Raw genomic sequence first — 26,250 nt, 5'->3', positions numbered from 1 at the left:
TTGCTTAAAGTGATATGGTGTTAAAGAGCCATATCAGCAGAATTTTATACTGCACTGATTTTTTTTTCCATTTCTAAACATTAACCATTATTTTCACAGTTATTTTACCATCTACTCTTTCATAAGTATGATTACTTGCACTGAGCATTTAAAAATGAATATCTATAAAAGTTATTTCAGCTAAATGTTTTTTTTTAAGATTACATGGAAGCTACAAATTGTAGATTAAAACAATAGTATTCCTTTTGTAGACATTACCTTGGGATATACAATATTTAAGAATTCTACAGTGCAGGGACGCCTGGGGAGTCAGTCAGTTAAGCATCTGCCTTTGACTCAGGTCATGATCCCGGGGTCCTGGGATGGAGTCCCACATTGGAGTCCCTGCTCAGTGGAGAGCCTGCTTCTCCCTCTGCTGCTTCCCGCCTCCCCCGCTTATGCTCACTCTCTCTGTGATCAAATAAATAAATCTTTAAAAAAAAAAAAAAGCACAGACTTTCACAGTGCAGTGTAATATTCACAGTAGTATCGTGAATGGTAAGATGTATAATTTATTCTAAGAGTTTCAATCAGGGCTTTACTGGGCTTAAAAAACTCAATGTCGATTTTGTCACCTTTGGATTCACACTGACACTTTCTCATTAGTACTGTGCTCTTTTTCCACCGGTAGATGTAAATTGTCAGTTTGTGTCCTGTTCACTTAGCACCTGTATTATTCAGCAAACACATATGGTGCACCCAACAGGTATCAGCCACGGTGCTGAAGGGTTCAAGAGATAGTACAGGAATCAGAAGAGTAAGCAGATAAGCTCTGTGAGAGTTCTTGTGATGAAACAAAAACAGAATGCTTTTGGAGGCACAGAGCATGGCCACCTTCAGATGAGAAGAGGAGCCGAGAGATTGGGGAAATATGCTTAGAAGGAGTCTAAAGTCAGAGAAGTATTGTCCAAGGAGGAAGAATAGCATATACAGTGCAAAGATGCTTAAGAGAATGAGGTATTCAGTGAACCACAACGTCTTAGCATTATGGGAGAGGACAACTGGGAGAATTGCAGGAGGATCAAGAAGGAGTATCAGTGATTCTTGAGGACCTTAGATATTATAGATTTGTCAGATTTTTTTTATTTGAAGGCAGTAGAGAGCCTTTGGAAGGTTCTGAGCAGGAGTGGGAAATCAGATCTGTATTTAAGAAAGATTTCTGGGGTGCCTGGGTGGCTCAGTGGGTTAAGCATCTGCCTTCATTAGGCTCTGGTCATGATCCCAGGGTTCTAGGATCGAGCCCCGCATCAGGCTCCTTGCTCAGTGGGGAGCCTGCTTCTCCCTCTCCCCCTGCTGTTCTCCCTGCTTGTGCTCTCTTTCTCCCTCTGTCAAATAAATAAATAAAAATCTTAAAAAAAAAAAGATTTCTCTAGCAATAATGTACAAAATGGATATGCAAGGGAAGAGGTAGGATAGGAAGGTAGAGGAATCACTGGCAGGCAGTCATGGAGTGCAGTAGATCCGCTGCAAGCTACAAGTGTACAAAACTGAGAAGAGCCCCCATATCTGTCAACCCTAGACAAATGAATAAATTGTGGTTTCTTTTTGTTGTTGTTATTTTGTTTATTTATTTGACAGAGAGAGAGATCACAAGTAGGCAGAGACGCAGGCAGAGAGAGGGGGAAAGCAGGCTCCCTGCTGAGCAGGGAGCCCGATTCGGGGCTCGATCCCAGGACTCTGAGACCATGACCTGAGCTGAAGGCAGAGGCTTAACCCACTGAGCCACCCAGGTGCCCCAGATTGTGGTTTCTTTATACAATGGAAATCTCTACTGCAGTGAGCAAGAATGAGCTACTGCTATGCACAGCAGCATGGGCGAAGCTCAGCAGACATACAGTATGCAAAGAAAGCAGCCACCACTTCATGTGATGTTGTCCGTTCATACAAAATGCAGAGCCAGGTGAAACTAGTCTGATGATGGAGGGCAGAGTAATGGTTGCCTTTTAGGGAGGGGTCAGGACGAGGAGAGGGGTTCTTTTTGGTCTTAAAAAGTGATTAGACAGATGTGTTTGCTTTGTGAAAATTTATCAGACTTAAAATTTCTGAAATGTTCCATTTCAATTAAATGTTTCTCGAAAAATCCAGTTTTCTTAACTGCAAAGTGTGTACACTGTTTGATTCCCATTCCCTAGAAAGCCCCTTTCTATCTAAACAGTGACACATTTATTGTCTTGCTGCTGCTTTGCTCCCACTTTTCAACTCGTTGAGGCAGGGGGTAGGTTTGGGGGACCACTGGAGTAACCCTTGGCCTATTTTTTTACCCATTTCATTCAGTGGGTTGATATTCTACAGGCAGCTTTGCCAAGGTAACTGCTAGATTAGCAGTGGTTGAGCTTTGCTTTTGCTCTGATAATGTACAGCTTGATGAGACGTAAACACATTGTGGAAGTCAGACATACTAATGAAATGTAAGTAAATGTATTTAAACATAACGAAAACTAAGGGTTTCTTTTTTCCCCCTGAAGCAAGCAATTTAATTTGGCAAGCATATTGGGATTTTTAAGTTAGTTGCTTGAGTTGCTATGCCTTATAGTTGTGCCATTTATACTTACTCATGTGTTCTAGGTTAGAGCTTTCCTCACTCGGTCGGTCTCCTGACTGACAGGTCACAGCCATCTTCCCCTGGCTCCGCTGGTTTCAGTAAAGGGCAGGGACTCGGCCTAAGCCCAGTTCTTTAAATAGAATATTGTAAGTAGAATACCACTTCAGTCAGCATCACTGTTAATATTTACAATAATTACCATGCCTTTTGCCCCGAAATGTCACAGCACACATCTCAAACTTAGCAGCTGTCTTCTCCAATAATGCTGAATGACTGCAAAACAGTACAACACTTCCTAGATTATTGGAAGTCCAAAACTTCCCCCCACCTAAATGCAGAGCAGCACATTGTATCCTTTAAAGAGAATGGCATCTGAAGATATTATGAGGAATAAAGTGTGACAATTTGGAACAATAGCATTATATGTTACATTACACTGAATAATTAACCTCTCTATTAAAATTTTGCTGCAATGGAAAATATCTGTCACTTGAAAATATCACCAAAAGATGTTCCTATTTTTGCAGATTATCTAAGGATTTAATTATTTAATTAAATTAGATTTTTCTTCAGGAAATAAATAGAATTAGCAAAGTTCTTCTTGACTATTAAGGATTATGGGAAAACTGCCTTTTCACAGTTGTTCATACTTTTTAAATCTTTGAATTGAAGTAATTCCACTTTAACAAAGATACTTAGGGATCGTGCATGTTTAGTTTTGCCAAATAAAATTTCTGGCTCCCATGCCCTGAAAGCATTTAGTACTTTACCAGCTGAGTAAGTATAGTAATGAAATTTTGGGAAATATTTGAACTGTTCCACTTTATATACTGTGTTGTTTAAATCTTCAAATTGAAGTTAGTACAAGTTTAATAAATAGTCTGACAACTACTTTGACCCAGGAGTCAGGCACTCAAATTTTCTTTTCTTTAACTGCATATATTAATTTCAGTAGCATTTCTTCCCAAAATTCTTTTATTTTGGCTTTCAAATGTTTATATGCTAATTTAGCTTAGAAATACTAATTTCCTATACCTTCAAAGGAACGTGTTTTGACATAGGAAGTTTGGCTATTTAAAGTTACCATTATAACCATAAGTTAAAATGTTGTTTTGTTGAAAAGCTTACACTTATTTCATTGCAAATATAAAAATGGGTTTCTTTGTCACACTTGATGGACTCAGTATTTATAAAAATATGAATGAGAAGTCTGTAGTGATCTTAGTTTCATGAATAAAAAATAAATTTATTTTTATCCCATACTAAGTAAAACAGTGGGTTTCATCACAGGATATCATAAATACTAAATTCAGAAAATAGATTCATTATACCTGAATGATGATCATAAGGTCACAACATAATTTGCTGTCACTCAGAAGGATAACAATCACTCATGAATTGCCCATATCTATTCAGATGTGAAGAAGAAAATGATTTTGCCCTGCAGATCCTTTGTTGTAATAAAGAACTTGGGCTTTGGGGGTCTGATAACATTTGGATTTAGACCCCAGCTCTATTCCTGCTTCACCTAGACAAGGGAGAGGCAGGAGGAGCATTTCCAGCAGGAATCTGAGGGGTCATGTATTCCTTCCTAAGCTTGATTTGATTGTTGAGCATCAGCTCCTTGCTTCTCAGCTCTGTGGCAATAATTAGACTAAATATATCATTCAGCTTAGTAGTACTAGAATTTCTGTGTCCTGTGGTCACATCTACTTGATTACTTTCTGTCCTGAGCCAGGACTGGTGATTACAGAGTCTTGGCAAACTTTACTAATAACTTTATTTCATAAATATAAGTAACTTTTCAGTAATTATGAGCATTATCAGATTTAGATCTGCCACTTGCTGGCTGAGTGATTCTGGATGAGTTACTAATTTCTCTATACCCCCATTTCCTCATTTGTATCAAAATAATTCATGTCACATAGAGATATAGATGGGTATTGAATGGATTAAATATAATAGTTAACTTTTCATCTATTGCAAAGTAAGAGCTCAGTCTATATTAGCTATTTATTCTTGTTGTTATTGCAAGTAACAAAGATGTGTTTTTGTTTGAAGGGTTTATTTACAATGAAAATACCAAAGTGCATCTGCTCAAGGAGAAATATCACATATGTGTTTGCACTTACGTCTATCATTTAAAATGTAACCAAGTGTTCAGTAATTTTTTTAAAGTACATTATAACTTTGCTCCCTGCCAGTTTTCTAATGATTATGGATGAGAACCTTGAAATAGCACTATAGTGAAAGGCACAAATTTGCTTAAGGCCAGAGTTCAGGCTTTTTTTGCATTAAGACTTTGAGAATGGGGGGAAAAAAAAAGATGTTGAGAATGGGATCCCTCATGCCAGGCCTTAGAGCTCTAACAGGAGTTAAGCTCTCCCAGATCTTGGCACCATACACATGCCTCCAACTGCCTCTAACTGGCCACACAGTAGACTGGGACCCTAACAGAAGATAAAAGTGCAAAACAGATGGCCTTTTTATTTTCCTTTTTTATAATACTACAGCAAGAAATGGAACCCACTGGTATATTATTTTTATATTTCGTAAGAGATTTTGTGCCAATAAAACTAAGTTATAAGGTCCCCCACTGTTCTATCTTCCATAAACATGTAACAAAATTAGCAAGAACAGTAACACATGGTTTTTTCATACTCCTCTTATATCAGTGGTAACCCCCATTTTATGGTCTATTTTAGCTAGAATTCTTTATAGGAACAAGTCCTTCAACAACTTCTATATTGGACACTTAATTTATTTCAATATATGTAAATATATTTAATATCTGTTTTCAGAATAATCTGGTATTATTCCAAATATTGGCTAACTTGTATCCATGTGATCTTGATCAAATGATACAATTTGACCAGGCCTCAGTCTTCTATGTTAAGTAAGATGATTATACAAGTTGATGGCCAGTGAGTTGCTAGCTCTGAAAGGCAAGATATCTTATCCATTTGGTTTTGGTGAATTCTATGAAATGATTGACCTTTACCTAGAAAGAAAATACCATCGTGTGCCTGTCCCTCCAGTTTCTGCAGTACAAGGAATCCACAACTTCCTTGCTACAACTTTTGCCAGGTAGAGCCAAGTATATTTTGGTGTGTTGTTGGTTGGCTTTTTTATTATTAACATATTATATATTATTTGCTTCACAGGTACAGGTCTGTGAATCATCAGTCTTACACAGTTCACAGCACTCACCATAGCACATACCCTCCCCAGTGTCCATAACCCACCACCCTATCCCTCCCCACCCACCCCCCAGCAACCCTCAGTTTGTTTCCTGACATTAAGAGTCTGTTATGGTTTGTCTGCCTGCCTCTCAAACTCCTCATATCAGGGAGATCATATGATAATAGTCTTTCTCTGATTGACTTTTTTCACTTAGCATAATACCCTCTAGTTCCATCCGTGTTGTCGAAAATGGCAAGATTTCAGGGGGGTTTGATGGCTGCATAGTATTCCATTTTATATATACACCATATCTTCTTTATCCATTCATCTGTTGATGGACATCTAGGTTCTTTCCATATTTTGGCTATTGTGGACATGGCTGCTATAAACATTCGGGTGTGTGTACCCCTCGGATCACTACATTTGTATCTTTAGGGTAAATACCTAGTAGTGTGATTGCTGGGTCATAGGGTAGCTCTATTTTCAACTTTCTGAGGAAACTCCACACTGTTGATTGGCTTTTGACTTGAGAAGAAGAATATGGTAAGGATGGAATGGTAGAAAGGAAGGAATAAAAGAGGCATGTGCTGGGATCTAATGGGTACTTGTGTGGAAGTTAAAGTTGACTCAGGGCTACTACCACTAGAGAGACTGTGACCATGAGGAATTAGCTTACAATGATGGCCATAGGGGCCATCAGAGGACTTGACCTATATCAAATTGTATGTTTCTGTGTGTTGGCCTTCATTTATTTCCATCACTTTTATGGAGACAATGGAAAGCCATTGTTTCATGCCACCATGGTTCCCTGTCCTCTCTGTATCTTCTTCTCCTGTGATCCTTTTCAGGGTATGATGTTCCAAGTTAAATTCCCAAGCAGAATACTTGATTTAGTAATGTTCTGTCAACAAGAAGTCAAAGAGGAATTCAGTCTAATAAACATGGCCTTGTGTCCATGGGATATTAGAATGTACAAATGGTAACCATTTTGAGCAGAATAAGCAAGAAATTACTTATTGGTAGTATTGTATATTAGACTGGTAGAAGGAATTATTTAGAAGCAGATTTTGCTTTTGAGACTATACTTGATTACTGGAAACACATCGCTTTATTCTCTAAAATGGGCAGTTGTAAAGATTTTGCTTCCTCTTAAAATTATACTTACATAGAAATGCTGTGTTCCTACTGGGAGCTTTAATTAATAGATCAAAGTTTTCCTAAATTATTAGTTCAGAAATCAGTCTGGTGAAGTACTGTACTCCCAAAAGATTCTTGATACTCTTTTATGAACATTTGGTTAACACCTCTGTGTATGGGAGAAGTTTCCATTTCAAAGTCATAGTTACGGGTTTAACATTATGATTTAGAAAAATATTATTGTCAATAAGCTATCTGGAGGGGGGCTTAGAATAAGAAACTCAGCTGAGGGCAATGGCTCTTATAACACCAAATTTGGTGCTAAATAAAAAACTAAAATTACTAGCTATATTCATTGTAAAGGTTTACTTTTTTAAGGAGAGAAAAATAGCAGGATCAGTATTTTTATACCAGTAACTTTAGCTTGATTTGTGTCATGTTTATACCAGATGCAATTGAAATTTCTTAATATGGATGCTAATCCCAATTATCATTTCTAATCTTGATTTAAAAACTTCTAGAATGCTGAAAAACAACCTGAGGGTTTTGAAGGGGCGGGGTGGGAGGGTGGGGGAACCAGGTGGTGGGTATTAGGGAGGGCACAGATTGCATGGAGCACTGGGTGTGGTGAAAAAACAATGAATACTGTTATGCTGAAAATAAATAAAAAATTTAATAAAAAAAAAAAAAACTTCTAGAATGTTGGCTGCTCTTAAGGTACATGCTGTAATAACCTAAAATGACTTTAAGAGGCTCTTATTAAAATAGTATTCCTGAAATTTTGCTTTTGTGTTAATTTTTCCTATGATAAAGAAGTTTCTAATTTTTAAAAGTTACAATTTTTATTTCCATTCACAGAATTAACTTTTGTTTAATTCATATTTTGTGCTAAGCCCTGCACTAAGTACATTTTTAAAAGACATTTCATTTCTCACAAATGCCTCTTGAAAAGTTCTGCGTTTTGACTTAAGTCACACAGTAAGTAATAGACTCAGGATTTGAACCTTGGTACATTCTGTTTCCACTAATCAGTGTTACCTTGAAAAAAATGGCTCTTTCCAAAAAGTAGTTTTTAACGGTGTAAACTTAAAGAAAATGCCAGAAATCTCTAAGAAGCTTTGGTTTGTATTTAAGGCAAGAGTTAAAAATGATCATAAATATGCAGACATATTTATTTTAGACTCTGTAAAAATAAATCTGGATGTAATTTTCAAAAACTGGAGGAATAATTTGTTAGTACTGAAAATGAACCTGATCATGAGACACTCATTTTGCTGACATGTGCAGTTATTTATCATAGGTTCTCCGAATTAAAACTGTAGTTTCTTAACATGATTTAGTTGGTTTACTTTTTTCTTTCTCCTAGAATGGAAAATTTATACATGTTGTCTGATCATTGGTTATTGATAAAAAATAAATTTTCAAGTGATGATAGGTGAGATTTCTTAGTGTAACTTAGGGCATTTTAAAAACATTTATTTGGGGCGCCTGGGTGGCTCAGTGGTTAAGCGACTGCCTTCGGCTCAGGTCATGATCCCGGAGTCCTGGGATCGGGTCCCGCATTGGGCTCCTAACTCCACAGGGAGTCTGCTTCTCCCTCTCACCTTCTCTTCGCTCATGCTCTCTCTCACTGTCTCTCTCTCAAATAAATAAATAAAATCTTTAAAAAAAAGAAAAAACATTTATTTGGGTATGTTGACTCCTTTTAGAGAAGTCTGCCTTATTCATGCTTTAATTTCTTTACTCATCCCAATTTGGAATATATGCCCCTAAATTCCTAGGTTTCTGACCTTGTGAGAGTTATTTAAACTGAGACTCACTTTTCTCTTTAAAACAAGGCTAATGATACCTAACTCACTGAATTGTATCATGAGGAATAGTGAGACACAATACACCATGCTTAGCAGAGAGTAAGTACTCATGCCTTTCATTGCCGTAATTGCAGAATGGTCACTTGAACATGTTAAATTTGGGAAATGTTTCACTGCATATGTTTAAATGCTGTGACCTGAGGATGATGAATAGTAAAGGAAAGAGCGTGGGTTTACTGGATTTAATAATTAATATGCAAATACTGCTTAGCATTGTGAAGTTTTAAAAACATACTATCAAAAAATCCTATGACTAAAAAGAAAAATACAAAACTCATCTTTAGAAGACATAGCTTAATCGTGGCAATTAAGACTTCATATAAGAGAAAAAGAAAAGCTATTAAACTTTCTCGTTTGTACTCTACTATTCCCACAAGTGAGCTTCACACAGTGTATCTATCACCACTCGTGGGTGTTGCAAAATACATTAAAGGGCTAGCCGAAATCTCGTTTTATGTATAGCATGTCTTCAGAAGTTGGTCATTTGTATCCTGTAGTTGTACACATTGTGGCTCTTTGCCACTGTCTCACCCTCTGTGCTATGTCACTGAGTCCTAGTTTAACAGAGTTTAACCAGTTTCTCTGCTGTGAGGTATCTTGCTGCACATGGTCTCCCAGAGACAATGTGTTTTGAAAAATGTTTCCCAGAATTGTTAGACTGGGGAGCCTTATTTCCTTGGTGAATGTCACAGTACTGTTGTTCTCAATATCTCATTTTGGGAGGCTTTGATTGATATCGCTGAAGTCCTCTGCCTTAGTGTCCACTTTTGAACATTGTGTGCCTTTTATGACAACCTACTTTCTGTGACAGAGTTTACAGGACTGTATTATAGCAAAATAATGGGTTTGCTACAAGCAACTGAACATTTAACTGGGTTTCCAAAATACAGAACCAGAGTGTTCTAAACATGCATCAGCTGAACACTGCAGTTCAGGAGCAAGCAACCCATGACTGGCATCTGAGGCAGTTTTCCAGAAACTGTTACTTGTCTAGACGAAATCTGTTTTCTTACCCACCTTTTCCCTTTCTTATGTGTTTTCACCCTCTCTCTCCTTCTCTCTCATTGTGCTTCATCCTGTCATGTTCTCCAGGTTGTTTTTTTCCTGTTGTTGTTATTTGTTTTTATGTTTGGTTACTTTTCCATCTCCCACAGGCAAGAGGTACCATTTTTTTCCTTACCTCAGTCACCATTTGATTATTAAAAAGTTAATATTTTTTTACTTCATAACAGTTGTTCTCTATAATTTCATTTAATTCTCACATCAAATTAGTTTTAGAATATGGTAATCTAAATTCCCTCTAGTTTTTGTTTCTTTAAAGATTAATTTATTGGAGAAAGAGAGTGCATATATGCAGGTAGGGGGAGGGGTGGAGGGAAAAGGGAAGCAGACTTCCCGCTGAGCACAGAGCCCAGCACAGGGCTCTATCCCATGACCCCAGAGATCATGACCTGAGTGAAACCAAGAGTCTGTCACCCAACCGACTGAGCCACCTGGGCACCCCTAGATTTTATTTTTTAACTAGCTTTCTGTACAAAAGAGAATTTGGGTATCTGATTATTATTTCTAATAAGTACTCTTCATAATCTACAGTGTTCATTGTGCAGAATCTCTGTATGGTGCCAGAAGAACTAGTGGCTAGCATCAATGTTTTATTTAAAGTAGCTAGCTTGATTGTGAAGATTTTATTATAACACATTTTATCTGTAGGCTCTTTCTATAAAGAATGCTTTAATATGCAATAACCATAGATATTGAGCAAAACTGGACATGAAATGTTAAAATTGGCACTAAACCACCTGTATGTTTGTGTCTAGGGTCCAGGGGGTAATGCAGTTTGCTTAGCAGTAGCCTGATGGTAGCATCACAAGGAAGTTAGACCATTTTAAAGCATTCAGTCAATTCTTGTTTTTTGTGAGAGCTCTTGGTCACAACAGTTTCATTGGCTGATCAGTACATCACCTTGTTTTATGTGGTTTTCTGTCAAAAAATACCTTATTTGACATACATCGTTGATTCATTAACATTAAACTCACAGCCAATAGCTCTATAACTCATACCTAACAACACGTACTTTTCTCCGTAAGTCACATCACAGCCTTCTTGTACTTATGTCAGCACTATGCTTGGGAGCCATTTTCAACAGTGAAATCACCAACAAAAACTACAAAAATGCCAAAACATGGCACGAAATACACTGGGAAGAGGTAACTTGTCAACAGTATGAGAGTTGAAACAAGAAGGCAGAATAATGCTTCTTTATGACCTCAGCTGGGAATGTGTAGGTCAGACCACTCATATTTTTCACAGCTGTATACATGTCTTTGAATGACTCTGAAAGTGCCATAGATATTGATTTTGGAGTTACAAATAAATTTTAGTGAGTGTGTGAATTCACAAAGAAGGAACCCATGAATAATGAGGATTGACTGAAATTGTTTCATTAAAGCACTGTTCTTGGGGTAATGTGTCTCCACAAATGTAGGCGCTTAATTCCAATATGCTTTCAAGGTAATAGTTTTTAACTAAAGAACGCTTGTTCCCAGTAGCATGTTACTGAATAAACCTAATTTTTCATTATAATAATTAAAATAATAATGATTTGAATATAGAAACCTTATGGTAAAAACAATAACAACTATATTATAATAATACCCTTGCAATAGAACCTTACTTCTACCTACATTATTGTTTCCATGGAAAAATTTATTCCAAATTCCAACTGAGATGTCAAAGCCCCTTAGCTTCTTGAGTCCTTAGTCCCAATGATGAGCAATCCACCATACGCACCTACAGTGTAGGACTTCCGTTTTCCCTCTAGTCTAGTTCTGGGGCTAGGAGCAGAATCATAGGAGTTGGGCTCCGGACAACAGCAGAGAAGGGAGTAGTAGGGGCTTCCACCGAGAAGACAGATTCTTCAAATGACTTTCATGAATAACACCACGATTTTGAGGGAAGCTAGGGGGATGATTGTTAGTACAGCCCCAAACTTGACAGAAGCCATATTTTGAAAACAGGGGCTCTGCTAGAAATAAAATTTTGGACCATGTGGTTCATTGATCTTATCTATTAAGCCATCTTTTTTACTTTCCTTAAGGATTTCAGTTTGAAAGATAGTATTAGTGGTGTTAGAAGAAAAATGCAGATGCTGGTCTTCTCTGTGATGAGCCGTGGTAGGAAGTCTCTGATCAAGAGGATAAACACCTTGCAAGTTTATATCAACTAAGCAATATTATTTATGCTTAATGTTTTCCCACAATGTTATTATACTCTGTAATAATTAACAGATATGCATTCATATTCATTTGTATTCACTTAATGGTTAAAAGTTTGAGGTAAAACAATGATAATTCAAGATAAGAAAATAAGAGGTGGTGTACTAAAACCTTTATAGAACTTAAAAATGGACCTCATAAGTTTCTTTTAAATGAGAGGTTTCTTTTGGGGGAGGAGGCCTTTTATGAGATCTTTCTTGCTAGGTTTCCCAAGTTTAAGATCTTTTAATGAAAAACAGTGAACTAGGTATTAAATAGATTTTAATTCAGTTTAGTTTTTTTAAACTCAGCTGAGTTTTTTATTTAATAAAATAACTTAATTTTAATATATTAATTTAATACAATATATTAATGTGTGACCATTTTTTAATCTTAATTTTATTCCAAAAAGAATAATACATATTCTATTTTTAGTAAATAGAGCACCTGGTGGAGAAGGAAAAATATCTTGTTTTAAGTCAGAACTCTTCTGTTTCCTTTCCTTAAATGGTCTTTAAATGGATTGGGGACAGTAGCATATATAAACCTCTCATTTGGAATTTCAAGTGTGCATCAGCCTATTAAATGCTCAGAGTAGTCTAACTGTAAAAAAACTTGTTTAACTTTATTTGCAAGATTTCTTACATTTCTTTGACTTTGGAGCACCCCCCCCCCACACACACCCCAGAAACTTTAGCATCTTGCGGGATTTCATAACTGAGGAACACAGTTGTGGAAATTAGCTTGTCAGAGGCAAGTGGCTCTTCTTCTGGGCATACAGGGGGTTTATGAAACCACCTTGGCACTGCAGTGTGGAGGCAGAAGGAGCCAAATCAATACACTGGGAAACGGTCTGTCCTTTCCCTTGTTTTCAGAACAACAAAAAGTATTTTTGTACCTTCTCTGGAGAGAGCAATAGGTTTATTCTCCTTCACTCATGTGTGTTCTGACTTATATACCCAGGTGACAGGTGGCCTAGAACTATCTTAGGTCTTTTAAGAAAATGCACAAGGACTATATTATACTCTTACTGGACATGTTTGTAGTGTTTTTAAAATAAGCTTTTCAATAAGTCATTGATCCTGAAACACCAGTCCCATCGTCAAACTTTAAATAAATTTAAATCATTTTAATTAAATCAATGTTTATTACATCTCATAAACTTTAGCATTCTTTCCAAAACCAATAAAAAAATAGAATCATAGGACAGTGGACAAACAAATCATAGATTGATTAGTTTTAACACAGGAAGAGCTGAGATTTTAAAAACCTACAGGAAAAAGAATTGTGTGCAATTGATTTTTAACCAGCTAATAATAACATTTTTTAAAAAAATTTTTTTAAAGATTTTATTTATTTATTTGACAGAGAGAGATCACAAGTAGGCAGAGATGCAGGCAGAGAGAGAGGAAGGGAAGCAGGCTCCCCTCTGAGCAGAGAGCCCGATGCAGGGCTTGATCCCAGGACTCTGAGATCATGACCTGAGCCAAAGGCAGAGGCTTAACCCACTGAACCACCCAGGCGCCCCTAATAATAACATTATAATCAATACAAGAAATCAAGGCATTTGGTTTGATTGTGTGAGAATGTAAAAATTTCTGCTTGGCATATATATAATGCAGCTAAAGAAAAAATCAAACAATGGGGAAACAGGAAGTGTAACAAAAAGTTGAGGTTTATATTATTAGAATAACTCTTGTAATTTAAGAATACTGTCAAACCCCAGTTAAATAAATGAGAAAAGGACAAGCAGTTCATACATTGGGAAGTTGTCAGCCAGTAAAGAAATTAATTTCCATCAACTGTTTTCTGCACACCTGTGCCTTATGCTGTGATTGGTGTTGGAGTTAGAGTGTTGAAGACCACACTCTTCAGTCCTTCGGGGAAGAGAGGGAGGCAAGGGACACATGAAACAAAGGAATGGAATGGAGTTGTGAAGATACATTTACAAATGCTTGCAAGGCTATGGAAACTGGTTCAACTGGTTTATTTTTCAAAAAATGACAAAAACTGTTTTTTAACCTTACAAATGATCTTAATGAAATATTTTTTTAAAAGAAAGGAATAGCTTATAAGTTGAGCAGTAGGGCTTAGTCAAGTAAGATTTCTTAAAGTTACTTTTTGATTTCTTAGAGTTACTTTATGATTAAAATTATAATTATGAAAATTATAATATATGAACCAATGTCATGAATAGGTGACTATAGTTGTGTTCATGCTACCAAATTCAGTTCTATAAAATAAGTATGTACATGGTCATTAATGGTAGTAGGATTATGAGATATTAGAATTTATTTTGCATAATACTTAGTAAAAGAAATTTAAAGACTCATTTTATTAAAAATGTTTTTTCTTCTTTTTAGCTGACTACACAAGACTCTGCCTTCCCCGTATTTCCATAGCCAGCGACATGACCTGACACCTTGATGACCAGTCTCAGGGCCCTTAGGTGACTGGCTGCTACACCATGGAACTTAAAGTATGGGTGGATGGAGTTCAGAGGATTGTTTGTGGGGTCACCGAAGTTACAACTTGCCAGGAGGTTGTAATAGCCTTAGCTCAAGCGATAGGTAAGTGGACTTTCTGGGAATCTGCGATAAAGTGGTTTATACTTCCTCTTGTGGTTTATGGTTGTTTGTATTAAATATAGATTTCTAGTTTTTTGTTTATTTGGTTCCATAATACAACTTGCAGGTACACTTATACTTATTACTATTCCCCCATGCTTAAATAAATCTGTAAACACACTTATTCTCTGTCTCCCCCGAGATTTTACTGACCTTCAGACTAGAGTCTGCACTGCCTTCTGCTCTACTGTTGTTTATCCTAAACAACGATTTGTGGAACTAAAATGTTTTCTTTTTTTTTTTTAAGACTTTACTTATTTATTTGATAGACAGAGATCACAAGTAGGCAGAGAGGCAGGCAGAGAGAGAGAGGGAGAAGCAGGCTCCCCACCGAGCAGAGAGCCTGATGCGGGGCTTGATCCCAGGACCCTGGGATCATGACCTGAACCAAAGGCAGAGGCTTTAACACACTGAGCCACCCAGGCGCCCCTAAAATGTTTTCTTGAGCTAAAACATAGATTCCTAGTTCCCAGACCCCTCATTAGGAAAAATCCTATTTACTGTTTATTCTGACTACTTTTAGAAAAGAAAAATGCAGCAAATAACAAATAACATGGTCCTTCAACAGAAAGATAATATGTGTGCATTTTTAAATCTTACCTTACAGTGCAGATGAAGTTATCAAGTACATGCTTACTAGCTCCATCTTGTTCACCTACTAAGAAGAAAAGTTGCAACTTTTCTTCTCAGTATGTTTATCTTTATCATTTTTATACATGTTTTTTAGTTGCCTTAATCCTTTTGGGATATGATGAGGGTATAAGCACCTACATTGGAAAAGCCAATATTGTGGGCTATACTTATATTTGCATCTTAAGTCCATCATTTAGCAAACATGTATTAAAGGGAAATTGTTTTTACCACCATGTTAGGTGCTTAGTGCTTCTTTGTCTTTGAGTGACTAACCAAGTTTACTTTATGTCATGCTAGTGTATACTGGAAACATGTTACATTTGTTCAGGATAGAGAAAAGTCATCCTGCACCGTGACACCTTAGCATTTTGTGGAGGAAGTTAAGAAATTGGTAGTGCCCTATGCAAAGATAGAGACTTTCTTTTAATACAGACATCTTTTGATTTTTCTTAAATACTGTGTAGTACACACATATATTAAAACAATGCTAAAAATCCTAGTCAATGAAATTTTCTTGCATTTTGGCCTCATTATATTTGTGGACTTGTTTAATATTTAAAGAAGGGAAAATAAAGGCATTTAATTTTATTTCATATTCTTTGCAACCAACTTATTTAGTAATTATCCCTTTTACAAGCCCGATAAAGAATTCAAAGTAATGATCATAAAGGTACTCACTGGTTTTGAGAAAAAAGTGTATGAACTCAATGAGAACTTCAACAAAAAGATAGAAACTATAAAAAATAAGCAGTTAGAGTTGAAGAGTACACTAATTGAAATGAAAAATACACTAGAGGGAATCAGCAGCAGATTAGAGGATACAGAAGAATGGACCAGTAATTTGGAAGACAGGAAAATGGAAGGTAACCAACCTTAACAGCAAAAAGAAAGAATAAAAATAATAAATAAGAATAGGTTAAGGGAACTCAGTGATATCATTAAGCACAATAACATTCACATTATAGTGACCCCAGAAGAAGAAAAGAGAGAAGGGGACAGAAAACTTATTTGAAGAAAATAGCTGAAAACTTCCTTATCTGGGGGTGGAAACAAATATCCAGATCCAGGAATCACAGAGTGCCCCAAACAAAATGAACCCTAGGAGGTCCACACAAAAACACATAATTAAAATAGCAAAAACTTAAAGAGAGAATATTAAAAGCCACAAGAGAAAAGTGAGCTCATATAAAGGAAACCCCATAAGGCTATCAGCTGATTTTTCAGCAGAAACTTTTCAGGGCAGAAGGAAGGGGCATGATACGTTGAAACTGCTAAAAGGAAAAAGCCTGCAAGCCAGCAAGGTTATGATTCAGAATTAAAGGGGAGATAATTTCCCAGACAAACAAAGGAGTTTATCACCACTAAACCAGCCTTATAAGAAATGTTAAAGGGAATTCTTTACATGGAAAGAAAAGACCATAATTAGAAATGAGAAAATTATGAAAGGAAAAAAATTCAGTGATAAAAATAGTAATCAACTATGTATGAAGCCAATATGAAGGTTAAACACAAAAATAGTAAAAGTCATTCATATCTATAAAAATTAGTCAAAGAATACACAAGAAGTAAAATATGATTTCATATATATACAATGTGGATGGGGAGTAAAAATTTAGTGTTTTAGAATGTGTTTGAACTTAAGGGATTATCAGCTTAATATAGACTGCTACATACATAGGATGTTATATATGAATCCCATAGTAACCACAAATCAAAAATTCCATAGCAGATACACAAAAAAATAAAGAGAAAGAAATCCAAGCATAACACCAAGGAAGGTCTCAAACCACAAAGGAAGAGAACAGAAGAAGAAAGGAACAGAGAAGAACTATAGAAACAACCAGAAAATTAACAAAATGGCAATAAGTACATACTGATCAATAATTACTTTAAATATAAATGGACTAAATGCTCCAAGCAAAAAACAGGAGACAAAATGGATTTTTTAAAAAGATTTTATTTATTTATTTGACAGAGATATCACAAGTAGGCAGAGAGAGAGAGAGAGGAGGAAGCAGGCTCCCTGCCAAGCAGAGAACCCAGTGCGAGACTCGATCTCAGGACCCTGAGATCATGACCTGAGCTGAAGGCAGAGGCTTAACCCACTGAGCCACCCAGGTGCCCCAACAAAATGGATTTAAAAATAAATAAATAAATAAACAAACAAGACGCATCTTGCCTATAAGAGAAAAATTCATGACAGAAGACACTTAGAGACTGAAAGTGAAGGGATAGAAAAAGATAATCCATGGAAATGGAGGTGGAAAAGGAAAAGGTTTAGAGGCAATACTTACATCAGACAAGATAGATATTAAAACAATGACTGTAATAAAAGATAAAGGTATTATATAATGATTAAAAGGGTTCAATCCAAAAGCAAATATTAACAGATTTAAAGGGAGAAATCTACAGTAATGCAATAACCATAGGGGACTTTAACACCTCATTTATATCAATGGATAGACCACCCAGACAGAAAATAAGAAAACTGTCTTTGAATCACACATTCAGCCAGATGGACTTCACAGATATATACAGAATATACCACCCAAAAACAGTAGAATATACATTCTTTTCAAATGAGCATGAAATATTCTCTAGGATAGATCACATGTTAGGTCACAAAACAAATCTCAATAAATTTAACAAGATTAAGAACCTATCAAGCATCTTTTCTGAATACAACAGTATGAAACTAGAAATTAATTACAAGGAAAAAAAAACTGGAAAAACCCAAACACATGGGGACTACACAACCAGTGGGTCAGTAAGGAATCGAAGAGGAAATTAAAAAAAAGAAATGCATGTAGACAAATGAAAATGGAAACACAACTGTTCATTATCTTTGGGACACAGCAAAAGCAGTTCTAAGAGGGATATTTATACCAATACAGGCCTACCTCAAGAAATAAGAAAAATCTCAATCTAATGTACAACTAAAGGACCTAGGAAAACAAATAAACACACAAAGCTCAAAGTTAGTAGAAGGAAGGAAATAATAAAAATTAGTGTGGCAATAAGTGAAATAGAGACCAAAAAAAAAAAAAAATTAATGAGAATAAGAGCTGGTTCTTTGAAAAGATCAAATAGTCAAACCATTAGCCAGATTCTGGAAGAAAAAAATAACGAGAGAAAGTAAATAAAATTATGTATGTATGTATAAATAAAAGTCTGAAATGAAAGAGCAGAAATGATAACTGACACCACAGAAATACAAAAGATTATGAGAATACAGTGAAAAATTAGATGGCAACAAATTGGACAACCTAGAAGAAATGGGGATAAATCTTTAGAAACATAAAATCTTTCAAAATTAAATCAGAAAGAAATAGAAAACCTGAAGAAATACATTACTGGTAAGAAAATTGAACTGGTAATAAAAAAAAAAAAATGACCAACAAACGAAAGTCCAGGACCAGATGTCTTCATCGGTGAATTCTACCAAACATTTAAAGAGCTAATACCTGTTCTTCTCAAACTATTCCAAAAAAGAGAAGAGGAAGAAAAACTTTCAAATTCATTCAACAAGGCCAGCCTTTATTACCTTAATAGCAAAACCAGACAAACGCTACAAAGAAAAGAAAACTATAAGCCAGCATCCCTGATGAACATAGATGCAAAAATCCTCAACAGAGCATTAGCAAACTGAATTCAGCAATACATTAAGAAGGTCATTCAGCACCACCAAGTGGGATTTATTTCAGGAATGCAAGGATGGTTCATTATTCACAAATCAATCAATGTGATACCTCGTATTAACAAGAGAGAGGATAAAAAAAATCATATAATTATGTCCATAGATGCAGAAAAAACACTTGACAAAATACATCTGTCTATGATAAAAATTCTCAGTAAAGGGCTTAAAGGGAGCCTACCTCAACATAATAAAGGCCATATATGAAAAACCCATAGCTAACATCATACTCAGTGGTGAAAAATTGAAAGCTTTTCTTCTAATATTAGACATAAGACAAAGATGTTTACTCTCACCACTTTTATTCAACATTTTATTCAACTTTTATTCAACTAGAAGTCCTAGCCACAGCAATCAGAAAAGAAAAAGGAACAAAAAGCATCCACATTAGTAAGGAAGAAGTAGAACTCACTATTTGCAGATCACATCATAACTACATATAGAAAACCCTAAGACTCCACTAAAAATCTGTTAGAACTAACAAGTGAATTCAGTATGGTTGCAGAATGCAGAATTAATGTATAGAAAACTGTTATGTTTCTATACACTTACAATGAAGTAGCAGGAAGAGAAATTAAGATAACAATTCCATTTATAGTAGCACCAAAAAGAATAAAATAAGAATAAATTAAAGGAGATGAAAGACCTACACCCTAAAAACTCTAAGACTTTGATGAAAAAAATTGAAGGAAATACAAACAAATGTAAAGATGGACCATGCTCATGGATTGGAAGAGTTGATATTGTTAAAATGTCCATATGGTCCAAAGCAATTTATAGATTCAGTGCAATCACTATCAAAATACAAATAGTACTTTTCTCAGAACTAGAACAAGTAAGTCTAAAATTTGTATGGAAGCACAAGAGATCTTAAATAGCTAAAGCAATCTTGAGAAAGAACAATAAAGCTGGAGGTTTCACAATCCCAGATTTCAAGATATACTACAGCGTTCATAATAATTAAAACAGTATGGTACTGTTAGAGATCATCACAACAAGATAGAGAGCCCAGAAATAAACCCACAGTTACAAAGTCGATTAATCTATGACAGGGGAGGCAAGAATATACAATGGAGAAAAGATAGTATCTTCAGTAGTGTTGAGAAAACTGGACAACTATATGCAAGAAAATTAAACTGGGCCATTTTCTTAGACAACACACAATAAAAAGCTCAAGGTGGGGTTTTTTTTTTTTTTTTTTTTTTTTTTTTTAGGTAGATTAAAGACCTAATGTGAGACCCAAAACCCTAAAATTCCTAAAAGGAGTTTTGGACATTGGCCTTAGCAACATATTTATGTGTATTCTCCTCAGGTAAAAAAAAACAAAAGAAACACACACACACACACACACACACACACACACTCTACACCAAAATAATAAGCTTTTCCACAGCAAAGGAAACCATCAACAAAATGAATGGACAACCTACTGAATGGGAGAAGATATTTGCAAGTGATACATTTGATAAGGGGTTAATATGCAAAATATATTAAGAATACATACAACTCACCACCAAAAGAAAATCTTTTTAAAAAATGGGCAGAGAACCTGAATAGACATTTCCCCAAAGAAGATACACAGATGGCCAACAGACACATAAAAAGACATTCAACATCACTAATCATCAGGGAAATGCAAGTCACAACTACATACAATGAGATATCACTTCACACCAGTCAGAATGGTTAGTATCAAAAAGACAAGAAACAACAAGTGTTTGCGAGGATGTGGCAAAAAAGGGGAATCCTTGTGCACTGTTTGTGGGAATGTAAATTGGTGCAGCCACTGTGGAAAACAGCATGGAGTTGCCTCAAAAAATTAAAAGTAGAAATATCATGATTCAGTAATTCCACTTCTGGGTATTTATCTGAAGAAATAAAACCACTAATTTGAAAAGATGAATGCACCCTATGTTTATTGTAGGATTATTTATAATAGCCAGAACACAGGAGCAGCCTAAGTGACCACCAGTACATGAGTGGATAAAGTAGTGTGTGTGTGTATGTGTGTGTACATATACGTGTGTGTGTATACAGATGTATATAAATGCAGAACAGAGTGTGTGTGTGTCTGTGTGTGTAATGAGATATTACTCAGCCACAAAAAAAAGAATGAGATCTTGCCATTTGCAACAACATGGATAGACCTAGAAGGTGTTAATGAAATAAGTCGAACAGTAAAGACAAATACCAAATGATTTCACTGATACCTAGAATCTGAAAAACAAAGCCAAACACAAAGACTTACAAATACAGAGAAGAACTGGTGGTTGCCAGAGAGAAGGTGTTGTGGGGATTGGCCAAGTAGGTAAAGGGGACTAAAGGGTAGAAAATTTCAGTTGTAAAATATGTCACAGTGATGAAAAGTAGAGCATAGGAAATAATATTTTAAGTACATTGTACAGTGACAGATGGTAACTGCACTTACTGTGGTGAGCACTGAATAATACACAGAATTATCAAATCACTGTGTTGTACTGAAACTGATAAAACATTGTGTACCAGCCATACTTCATAATAAAAATTAAAAAATTAAAGATAGAAAAAAAGGTAAAACATAAGAACTGAGAGGTATTTTGTCTCAAGACCCAATTAACTACTAACCAAAATAAAGTCATTTAGGCATATTACTATTTTAAAAATAGCTTTAAGACAGAGGGCAGTATAAAGAAGAGACTTACTATATTAGCATACATAAGGCTTAATTCAAAGGAAGATAAAAGATTGTAAACTTACGTACAACAAGTTAATTGCCTTAAATATTACCAGGCACCTGGGTGGCTCAGTCAGTTAAGTGTCTGCCTTTGGCTCTGGTCATGATCTCAAGGTCCTGGGATGGACTCTCTGCTCAGTAGGGAGTCTGCTTCTTCCTCTGTGCGTACTCTCTCTCTCCCTCTCTCTGTCAAATAAATAAATAAAATCTTTTAAATATACATATATATTAAAGTAAAACCAATGGAACTAGAAAGAAAAACTAACACTCCACTATAAGGGGAGATTTTTAAATATACCTCAGTGACTGATGAGAAGAATCAACAAATCAGGGGGGAAAAGCCCCACATAATTTATTTAAATAAAAATATTCATCTTTGGGGGTGCCTGGGTGGCTCAGTGGGTTAAGTCTCTGCCTTTGGCTCAGGTCAGGATCTCAGGGTCCTGGGACGGAGCCTCGCATCAGGTTCTCTGCTCAGCAGGGAGCCTGCTTCCCCCTCTCCCTCTGCCTGCCTCTCTGCCTACTTGTGATCTCTCTCTCTGTGTCAAATAAATAAATAAAATCTTTAAAAAAATACTCATCTTTGGGTTTTTTCTGCTTAGTAAAGATTCTAAAATTAGCAATTGTCAAATCTAACTTTCTTTGTTATATTTGAGACTCAAACCATGGGCAGTGGTTTAAAAGAACATAAATGTATTATACAGGGAGGCTGAGGGGTGCACCTAGCTGCATCTGTCCATCTGGCCTCCACATTTTCTGCACATAATTTCAAGGGGAAAGTGTCCAGATGTACAAGGTGTGTGTTTGTCCATTCGGACTAAATAGTATACTGTACTTGCTTATGAACAAGCTAAAAGTTTTAACTGAATCTACCTTGATTTTTGCTGTCTGTTAACTCAGTCCAGAGCTGTTTTTGAATTGAAAAATTGACAACTTGAATACAGAGGTTTTATGGTGTATCTCCAAACTTGGCTAAACAACTCTTTTTCTGTATCATAAATACTTGATGGAATTCAGAATTCACCTGAGAGATAGTTCAGCCGGCAGCCAGCTGAGGATGGTTGACTCTTGCTTTTCTGGTGCCATCAGACTTTCTCAGCCTCAAATGTAATATGCTCCTCATATGTACTTAAATAGTTCTCTATCTTGTAATGTGAGTTATTGGTATTCAAAGTTTAAACACTAAATGAGAATTTTATAGCATGTTGACCTTATTTCCTCTGTAAGAAATAATAGGGGGTTTGTCAGGAAAAATTAATGCTGTGACATCCAACCCCAGAATTTCTGTGGCTGAACACAATAAAAGTTTATTCTATTAGCAGAGTATTGACTGACTGACCAAGCTGCAGATGTTTCTAGAAAATTTATAATGAAACAACTTGTAGAATACCTTCGTGGGTTTAAATCCAGACTTTTGGTGCATGGGGTGAAAGCATCAAAGATATACTCTTGATTAGGGATTGTGAGGGATTTTTCTGGAAAGCTAAAATTTCTCTAAGGAAACCACCAAGATGTAAAAATATTTACATAAGTTAACAATCTGCTAATATATATGGCAGTGAACATTTTTTGACTCAGTGCTCTTAATCAATGGAATCGAATTAGAAAATAGCTAAAGACAAAACATAATTTGGTAACAGTTGTTGAATGTATCTAATAATATGGAAAGAAATCCTTTCTACTCTGATCTTTAACTACCTTGACAGGTTATATTTAGGTGGTAGAAGTAGAACACGTACAAATTATGAGACAGAATAACAAAATAAAAACATAATTGAAACCCTTTAATTGGCATGAAGTAGCTAAATCACCCTGCAGTGCACTGTGTGTTTGGTCACTATATATGCTGGGCTTTTGACACATTCCTAATTTCGAGTATTTTGTCTTGTTTCTCCCATAAACTATCCCAGAAATGCCATTATTTTACAGTTCAAACTGCTTCTCAAATCAGTATGTGAAACAGAAAGCCTTTGATTGTTCATCTGTTTCAAGTTATAGTCCAGAAAATGCATTTGCTTTTACAATATCCTCCAAATATGAAAAGAATGTATTTCTGCCCTCAAGTAGCTTAGAACTTAAGTAGAGTATGGCTAACAAAAGATTAGAGAGGAAAAGAGTAGGAAGAAATCAAGGAGACTGAGGGGAAGGTTTTCTGATTCATACTCCTTTTTTGCCTGGTACCATTTAAAGTACTGAAGTTTCAGAATTTTTCTCTGTTCTCACTTCTTGTGATCTTGTTCCCGTATCTTCTTGTCCTGGGGCCAGAGTTAGCATTTAATAGAAACAATTGGTTGGGGCTGGGGTCCAAGGTGAAGTGGACTGTTCCTTAAAAGCCATGTTTCATATGATTTGCCCCAAGAAAATAAGTTTTCTATTTTTTTTTTAAGACTTTATTTATTTGACAGAGAGAGAGAGCACAAGCAGGGGGAGTGGCAGGCAGAAGGAGAAGCAGGCTCCCTGCTGAGCCCCAACATGGGGCTTCAATCCCAGGACCCTGGGATCATGACCTGAGCCGATGAAGGCAGATGCTTAACGGACTGAGACACCCAGGTGCCCTAAAAATCAGTCTTCAAACAAGCACATTTTATACTTAATTCTAGTTTAACTATTTAATACTTACTTTTTTCCTCTGGAAGTCCCTCTAACATAGGGGTCCTGCTTATTTATCCTCCTTACACCATTGCTTTGCCTAAAGTAAGTAATCAGTAAAACATAGTTTCTTAAACAGTGTTGTCCGGTAGAACTTTCTGCAAGGATGGTAGTGGTCTCCGTCTGTGCTGTCCAGTGGAGTAACCACCAGCTGCATGCAGCTACTGAGTACTTGAAATGTGGCTCGTATAACTGAGGAAATGAATTTTTAAGTAAAATTTACATGTGGCCAGTGGTTAATCGGTATTGTAAACAGTTCTAGAAAATGACTAATTGCTATCTCAGACTTATAATGTCTGTATCTCAACTATTGCCAACCCTCAAATTTCTTCCTTCTCCTTATCTCAGCAAATGAAAATTCTTTTCTTTTAATTAAAACTTCTGTGTGATCTTCATTTCTTTTCTTGTTCTAATATCTCACAACCATTCCATCAACAAATCCCATCTGTACTACCTTCATATATATGCAAAATCTTGTTTCTCTACACAGCCACTGTTAACACGTTGATGTAAGCCACCATCAGTTCTCATGTAGATTTTTACAGTGGCCTTCAGCTCATCTCCGTACATCATCTTGGTCCCCTCCAGCCTATTCTGGACAGTTTTCTTTCAAAGTTAATACTTTTTTAAAGTTTTTATTTAAATTCCAGTTAGTTAACCTACAGTGTAATATTAGTTTCAGATATACAACTCAGTGATTCATCATTTACATGCAACACCTGGTACTCAGGTGCACTCCTTAAACCCCATCATCTGTTCCCCATCCCCCACCCACCTCCCCTCTGGTAAGCATCAGTTTGTTCTCTGTAGTTAGGAGTGTGTTTCTTGGTTTGCCTCTCTCTCTCTTTTTTTTTCCCCCTACGCTCATTTGTTTTATTTCTTAAATTCCACATGAGTGAAATCATATGGTATTTGTCTTTCTCTGGCAAATGTCACTTATCATAATTCTCTTTAATTCTATCCACGTCATTGCAAATGGCAAGATTTCATTCTTGTTTATGGCTGAGTAATATTCCATTGTGTGTGTGTGTGTGTGTGTGTTGTGTGTGTGTGTGTATCTGCCTTTAAAAGCAGATGTATCTATCTTGTATGTATCTATCTTTAAAGTAATACTTTTAAAATATGAATCATATCACTCCTCTGCTCAAACCTCCCACCATCCACAGTGGTTTCATACTCAGAAAATTCCAAAGTCCATACGTATAATGGTCTTCAGGACCCTAATGAATCCATACTTCATCTCCTTACCAGTCTGACCTTATCTCATACCACTTACTTTTGACTGTCCCTTCTTATACACACCAAAGACATTTCTGCCTTAGTCTTTGCATCTCTTTTCTCTGCTGAGAATACTCTGCACCCAGATATTTTCATAATTCATTCACTTGGATCTCTGTTTAAATCTCATCTTCTCACAAAAGATGTCCTTGACCACATATATATAAACATGCACACACACATGCTTATACACTCACATACTCTTTATCTGCCATACTCTAGTGTTCTCTAAAGCACCTACCATTCCTGACATTACATATAGGCCACGTATATAGACCATATGTGCATTTTCAAATCTAAACATTTCTGAAAGCCTGAAGTTTATCATACTTAATTTGAAGTTAGCCGTAACTGGAGTGTCTTGAACTCATTTGGTGGTAAAAACTGCTCTGATTTGATATGAGGCTGTTTTTAATTTGTATTTATTCCATTTGATACATTTTACCTTATACCTTTTAATATGTTTGATTACAGACATATAGGATAGCACTATGTTGCCTTTCTAAAATCCAGAAAGTTCTGAATTTTCAGCATATCTGGCCTTAAAACTGTTGCATAATGGACAGTAGACCTACATTTACTTATTTGTGTGTTGTATATTGCTTACTACTGTTTTGTTACTGTCTGTTC

At 35.9% G+C, this 26,250-nt stretch overlaps 1 protein-coding gene across 1 annotated transcript in view; it reads left to right on the top strand.

Moving 5' to 3' along the window:
• Positions 1-26,250, top strand: part of RASSF8 (Ras association domain family member 8) — a 127,233-nt gene that overhangs the window by 91,358 nt on the left and 9,625 nt on the right. The window contains exon 3 of the mRNA XM_080811708.1: positions 14,390-14,596. Coding sequence (XP_080667834.1) covers positions 14,494-14,596 — 103 coding nt within the window. The 5' untranslated portion in view covers positions 14,390-14,493. The remainder of the gene's footprint in view (positions 1-14,389; positions 14,597-26,250) is intronic.

The sequence above is a fragment of the Martes martes genome (genome assembly GCF_963455335.1).
Source record: "Martes martes genome assembly, chromosome: 8".
Lineage (NCBI taxonomy): Eukaryota > Metazoa > Chordata > Mammalia > Carnivora > Mustelidae > Martes > Martes martes.
This window is presented reverse-complemented; position numbering and strand designations above follow the sequence as displayed.